The sequence below is a fragment of the Hydra vulgaris genome, chromosome 08 (assembly GCF_038396675.1).
Source record: "Hydra vulgaris chromosome 08, alternate assembly HydraT2T_AEP".
Lineage (NCBI taxonomy): Eukaryota > Metazoa > Cnidaria > Hydrozoa > Anthoathecata > Hydridae > Hydra > Hydra vulgaris.
The window spans coordinates 57574503-57582350 of NC_088927.1; the positions used below are offsets into that span (position 1 = coordinate 57574503).

At 27.9% G+C, this 7848-nt stretch overlaps 1 protein-coding gene across 4 annotated transcripts in view; it reads left to right on the forward strand.

The window, feature by feature from the left end:
- The window catches only part of LOC136084007 (TNF receptor-associated factor 5-like), a 143540-nt gene that overhangs the window by 85298 nt on the left and 50394 nt on the right, over positions 1-7848 (forward strand). For 2 of the 4 annotated variants that reach the window (XM_065803998.1, XM_065803999.1), the window contains exons 6-7: positions 2714-2788; positions 2996-3073. In XM_065803998.1, the coding sequence (XP_065660070.1) occupies positions 2714-2788; positions 2996-3073 (153 nt within the window). The remainder of the gene's footprint in view (positions 1-2713; positions 2789-2995; positions 3074-7848) is intronic. The other 2 variants (XM_065804000.1, XM_065804001.1) reach the window with 1 other exon arrangement.

Here is a 7848-nt window from a genome sequence, read left to right on the forward strand (position 1 = left end):
TGTAGTGTATTATTTCTTTATTATTATTTCATTTATTTAACTCCTAATTAACTTAAGAACTTTTTCTTCCTGAATTTATTTAAAAATTCCTCTTTATTTAGTTGCATTCTAGCACTCTATTGCATACTTTAAAATTTGTTAAACTTTGGAGGGAATTTCTTTTAGAAAGTGCTATTTTTACCTTCTTTTTTTTTTGAATTAAATTTTGAAAATTTAACATCTGAAAACATCATAGGTCCTGGATATTGCCAACGAATGTTGAAATAAAGGGTGTTTCAGTAGTGAAAAGATAATGCGTGCAGTTGTTTAATTATTAACTAGACGAAGCAACAAGATTAATTTATTCTGTTGAACACTTTTTGAAATTTTCTGGATTTTAAATTGCGAATTGGTATAATTCTTACTGAGTTTCGAAACATTTAAACGCAATTTAACGCACTCCTTCGCAATACATTTAGCTTTTTCATCAAAGCAGAATTATTTTCACATAGCTTCATTTCATAAGTTAAGGTAGGGACTGCCAATAACTTATATTTATAGGAAATAGACAAACCGGGTGGGCAAACCGGATTCCAGATTAAATATGAGTTTAAACAACAGATCTAAAGTTAAAGATTTTTTATCAACATTTGTATAACTGAAAAAAGCAAAAATTAAATGTTCAGTTTCCCATGTAAATCCCAGATGACTAAGTTTATTCTGAAGATTTTTTTACTTACTAGAAATTGCTCTCGTATTGGTTTGTATTATTTACCTTATATAAATAACAGCTTTTTTGGCAATTATTTTAATAAAGTTTAAATTACGGTAAGTATTGCATGTTTTTATCAGCTTTTTGAGATCAGAGAGAGAGTAGAGCTTAAAAGTATGATATCATCTGCATATGCTACCACACTAGTAATGTTTCCATATATAGATATGCCAACAATACCTCGATTTTTAATACTTTTAAGAAGACTTTCAGTGTAATTGTTATAGAGGTGAGGTAAAAGAATCAATCCTTGTCTCACTCCTAGCTTTAGAAGAAAAGAATTTGATTTACAACCTTAATATGAGTTTCACTACTATTGTTATATAACGAAGATATAGTGTTAGCTATACAGAGTCGTAATTTGTTATGGAAATATAATTTATCAAATATTATATCCAAGTGACAGCAATCAAAAGCTTTTACTGCATCTAAAGAGCATGGGTACACGGGGGAATTGTTGCTGTTGTAATGTTTAATTCTTTCGCTAATAAGAAATTTAGGATGTAGTGTTGAACAGTTAGCATTGAATCCAATTTGTAGGGGATGAGTATCGCTAATATCCGGACATATAATGAGCATTAGGTATTCTAGAACCTTTGTAAAAATTGGTATAATGCTAACACCGCGATAGTTGCTCGGGCTATCTAAAGATTTTTTGTACGCTGTTTTCTTAAAGTATCACAATTTGTGCATTTCAGGTGTTTAGCTGAGATACCGAAAGAGTCAGGAGATTTTTTTAATTTTTCTTTTGAAATAGTTCTAATTATATTTTCTTCCGTAATAAATGTATCTAATATCCAAAAACTTCAAAAGTGTTTTATTTCGTATTTTATAAAAATATAATGATTAAAAAAAAAAGGCGCCAGTGGTAAAATACAAACCGTGGCGCTTTTTTCAGAAATTCTGCAAGCTAACCACTCGAAAGTTTGAAAACTATATAAGAAATAAATAACTTTATAAAACGGAAACAAAAGCTATATATCAAGTTAAGAAAATGTTACCGCTATATAGTTTAAACGTAAATAGATAATAGTCTTCTGATCACTTTTAATTACTTTTGCTTTCAAATAAATGTGCTACAACCTACAACCTTTTCGCGCTTTTACCCTGCAATGACTGCAAAGAGTTCCATATCAAAAACTACTTACAGCACTATTATTAGATTCAGCAATGATATATATATATATATATATATATATATATATATATATATATATATATATATATATATATATATATATATATATATATAAATCTATATCTATATCTACTATATCTATAACGATATATATATATATATATATATATATATATATATATATATATATATATATATATATATATATATATATATATAAACACTACCAATATTAACAACAAATAATAATAATAAAAAATATACAATAAACATAAATACATATTTTAAAAGATAAGGTTTAAATGTGATTTTAAATGTAAAATATGTTTTATATTTATTTAGTTTTTACGATTCTCAAATATTTTGTTTCAGAACACCCCTAATAAAATAATATATGCTATTAGTAATAAAATTTCAAGAATATGATGGTAATTAGGGATGGTAATAGTAGAATAGAATAGGGCCTTCCCAAAGAGTTCTTGATAAGGGGTGGGGGAGGGGGTTGACGTGTCTGTTCTTTGCCATTTAAGGCTTAGAAAAAAGATTCGCTAACTAAGATATTAACAAAAAAAAAGATCCTTGATGGCTATTATTTTCCGACTCCAATTTCCAAATTTTCCAACTAATTTTTAAATAAAATTTTCGTTGGGAAAGGAAGGGGGGTGAGACACCTCCGACGCGTCTCTTCGGACGGCCCTTATGATAATGATGACTATGATGATGGTAATGATGAAGATAATGTTTATTGATGAATGTGCTAAAAGAAATGTCAAGTTTAATAAAATCAAAGTAAAAATTAAATTTTCTCTTAAATTTATATTTAGATTCATGAAGAAAATTGCGAAGGTTTACCTCTTTGTTGTGTAAATCAATGTGGCATGAAAATTATGCGTAAAGAGGTTTGATTTAAAATTGAAATAGCTGTTTTATATTCAAAGTGTCCTTTTTTTACCGAAGTAAACACTTGACTCGTTAAAAACGTCTAAACAACGTCTTTTTACTTCTAGACCTGTTTAACACGTCTTTATCACGTCTTTTAAACGTCATGTGTTTACTGAACATTTAATTTACTTGGGTAAAAACTCTATCTTTGAAACTTTTCATAGATGTCTTCCCATATTACTGATAGTTGCGCTAATACAATTATTTCATGTCAATATTTAAATATTGGATGCAAGTTTAAGGTAAGAAAATAAATTTTGAAAAATTTAAAGTTTTTATAATTTGAAAATTAAAATGGTATAAAATTTCTAAATAATAACAATCGAGAAATCAGGTATATATCATCATAAATCATAAGTATATCAATCAGTTATATATTATCTATATATATTGATCCCTAACCAAAACATTTCTTAAAAAAAATCAAAGTGTTCAATAAGTTAAGTTTTTCATTAAAAACTCATTATTCAAAAACTTAAATTTCCAGAGATTAAGCTTTCAGAATGTATGTACAGTCAACAAACTTTTATACATACATTGATAAAATTACTGGGAAAGCAGTATTTTATTTAAAAGATTTTTTATCTAATACAAGTTTTGAAAATTTGACACCTACTTTACAAGTACACAATTTGTTTTTACTCATTATTTTAACTTTAAATTAAAAAAGTCAAAATAGTAAAAGGTATGGTAAAATCACTGTAAATGAAAAAAAATTTCACTTTTTCTAAAGGATTAGCAGGTCAAAGACAAAGTGAACACAAACAGCGTTTCCTTGCATAAAAAATTTAACTATCAAAAAATATTGCTCGTCGAACCAAAAATACTTGGATATTATATACATACTATAAAAATTAATAACCTTCACTTATAACTTCCATTTTGATTTAGTAAGTTTTAATACGATTCGATAACTAGAGACATTAAAATAAGTGGAAATCGTCAATAAATATTATATTATTATGTTAAGCTTATTATTTAGAAAATACACATATGAAAACACACATTTAGAAAATACACAGTACACAGTTTTCTTTAATACCATTTTCTTTTTTATACAACGAAAACAAATTGAAAAATTTCAGACTTTTTATTTCAGCTTGATGTCTGGCGGTAATAGATTTTGCAGTTCAGGACTGAAAAATTTCTGTTAAGACTTTTTATTGGTGATTTTTTATTTTGACAACCACAAAATTTTAAACCAGGTTTGTTTTATTTCAACAACAAAACGAAAGTCTCAGTAACGAGGCGTTTTTTATTACTGTTGGCAGATACAACATTTTATCGGCAATTATTCATACAGCTCACTACCATTTATCACTGCTTGGTCTCCGTATACTAGCAATTATACTTTGTCTCAAAATATTTGTTTTGTGATAATAAACATCAATTTATTAAATAACATCATTATGTGCGGCCTTGGCGCAGTGGTTTGAGTTCAGTTTCTTTTCATAACCAGTGTAGAAAGTACGTCATGAAGTGGAACTATTGAAATTCTTGAATAGATAGTGGAGAAAAAAATCGTTAAATGTAGTTGACATACTGCCCATTCTACTGCTTTTTGCTAATTTTCGGTTAGAGACAACTGTAAACTCCATTACTTACAACAGTTTTATCACAGTTTTATCACAGTTTTATCACCACAAAACAAAAACGTGGTTTTAACCTACGGGCAAAGGCTTCAGCAAAGGGTAGACATTTTTTCAGAAATTGATGTATCATAATTCTTCTACAAATGCTCTTTGATAGTATTTATCAACCTTCTTTCCTGTTGAAAATATTTTGTCACGTTGTCCTTTAAAGGAAAGACCTGATATATAATTATTATTAATTTTCGAACTCTCAAGTTTAAGCTCTTCCATGGTTCGATACCTCTCCCTAGCAAATTTGTTATTATCAATCTCTAAAGATATATTCAATTCAGTGAATTAGCTTACGTTAAGCATAACAGTGGCTTGAAGCAATACTCCAAATCTTTCGGTTATTGATGCCTTTGTAAGTTTTTTTGCATTTGCAAAAGAATGAAGTCGACTATCAGTGATTATGTTTTTAGTCACTAGGTTTAATTTTCTCATCCTCAATAATAATTTAAAAAAAGCTGATGTTGATAAAGAAACCACCAGTGTGCAATAAACTAAACGCAGTAGATTTTAGAACTAATAAAGGAATTATTTTCTATTTTTTCAGCACGGACATAGAAAATTATGGTTTTTTGCAAATCGAGAGATCCAATGCACGTTCGGCGATTGTTTTCTAATCAAAGAAATGTCTGTTCTTAATTGGAACCGTTGTTTTCTTTGGGCTTTGTAAACTATTTATGTTTTTTATTTACCTATATTTTGACTTTCAACTTTATCTAATATATTATTTATGCATATATAAATTAGGCAACAATAGTTTGTCCAAACATATGAGCCATCATTGTGTAGCGAAAAAAGTCAATTATCACACCGCATTTGAAAATACATTCTTCATACGCATTATATACTATACCGCATTTGAAAATACATTCTTCATATCAAGTCTGGAAATGAAAATACATTTCATAAAAAATTCATAAAAAGTCTGGAAAACATTCTTTTATTTTAAAACCTAATATCCTTATAGTTCTTTTGGTATAAATGAGTTTTGAAAAAATATAAATCAAGACCATAAGAATTTGAAATAAAAGCATCTGAAATGTAAATCTGCTTTACACAAATAAATGGTGATGATGACACAAACAAAATGTGGAAAAAAGTCCTTTATTTTTATAACGTTTAATAATATTTATTTCGTTAGAAGCATCCTAGCCAAATGTATTGGTGATTCAAATGTATTGCCAAGTGATTCAAATGTAGCCAAATGTATTGGTGATTCAAAAATTGGGCAGTATAATGTAGTAATAATAAAGCAATCAAAAGTTATACATTTCCTTGGTGAAAATCTTAAAAGTAAAAGTCATATCGATACTTTATGCCACAAAGTTTTAAAAAATATTGAAGTATTGTAACAAGTAAGAATTTTTCTAAATAGACTTGCATTAATTCAACTTTTTTTACTCGCTTATTCAACGCAATGTAAACTATGCAGATATTGCACGAGGTAGTACTAAAAATAAAGAAATTAGACCAACAGAAGCATCTAGCACCATTATTAAACTTTGAAGACCGTTAAACTTATCCCAAACCTCTTTTATTGGAAATGAATGTTCTTAATATATATCAACTAAATATTTTTAATATCTTTTGCTTTATGTACACTGTAAAATAAATTTTAAGCCTATATCCTTTTCAAACTTATACGCAATGAAACCAAATAAAATTTGACCTAAGAAATTACGATCTTGTTCATAAACATAATTTGCATATAAATTTTGGAAGATCTCTTACAACATATCACTGAGCTTTTCTTCGGAACCTAATAGTTTTAAAAAATTTTAAAAAAGTTATTTTCTAAATTGATAATGTATTCAAGTTCATTTGAGCTTGATCCTTATTTCGATCCGTATTGTGTGATTCCTTAATGTAATATTAGAATTATTAGGTTGTTTATATAATATTTAGGGCTGTCTCGGGTATATTTTATTCTGTATCTGTTTTTCGGCCGGATAATAACTTCATCCGGTTTTTTATGTACTGGATATTTCATGTTAATATCATTTGAAAATTGAAAGAAACCTAGAAATGTTTTATTTTTAAATAATCTAATGTTAATGGTTTCTTTATAACATTGTTATTTTTAAGGCAAAGTGGGCCACAACGGGCCCCAAAGGTGAGATAGGCCCCTATCAAATCTTTTACTTGGACATAGATTATTACAAATTTGGCTTTAGAATATTGTTCGGCTGACACTAAAAATTTAAGTGAGCCATCTGAAAAATAGTTTTTTTATTGTTAATTTTTGGCAAAATGAATATTTAAGAGTACAACTTTTAAAGTTTTATTGAGCTAAGTTTATTTTAGTTTGACTATAGTTAAAATTATTGTCAATTTTTCTCTATTCAGAGTGTCAATTTTCAATGTAGATAATGAACAGAAGATTATGTATCATCAACAAATCAGTTATAGTCAATTTTTGGTTAATAATCAGGTTTTATTCAGAAATTAAATTACGGGGCCGATTATACGCTACTTCCACAGAAAATGGGCTCCAAGCATTTCTTTGTTCAACGGTTGTTTCTTAACATAAGGCATAGTTACACCTTTAATTTTTTGATGTTATGTTGTAGATAGGTTAAATATCCGGAAAATTTTTATGTAGTTTTTGGGTGATTACAGCTAGTTGATTCTACCTTTTTTTAAAAATGAGCCTGTTTTAGGTCATTTCCCTATTATTATTAAAATACTACTAAAATTATATATGCGCAATAAATACATCAGTTTACCACTCATTTATATTTTTTTACCTCAATGTTGAGAAACTAACATATTTAGCCTTGATCACTTTTTCTCATAAATAATGAAAACAATCTTCCACAAATACAGAGGATGCATGTGGTGCTAGTAATTTAAATGCTTTTAGCAGTGAAAACTTCGCTTCATGTTTCTAACAATTTGAAACGTCATTATTTTTTTTCTACAATCAAGTGATTAAAGAAAACATCATTTCCATAAACAGCTTCTAAAAAGGAGACTTGATCAGATTTTAATACGTTTTGGACTTCTTTGTGCAACTGAAGAAGATTCAGTATTAATTTTTTTTCCTCTTCATACAAATTACAATGAAATTTTTTTTGCGTGATTATGCGGTGGAGTTGTGCAAAATGACTTCTGACCAGATTTATTACACCCCTGCTTATCTGATTTCCACATGCAATGCATATTGCTCTGAAATAACAGTTATCATTAATTTAGAAAAGTTGTGAAACAAAGTTCGCTATTTTGAAGGTTTATCACGATAATATTTTGTCATTATAAAATATATATTTTAGGATTTGAATTACGTTATCCGGATATCCGGTCAGATAATTTTGAATATCCGGCTATTTAATATCCGGTCGGATAATGAAAAAGTGGTATCCGGAACACCCCTAATA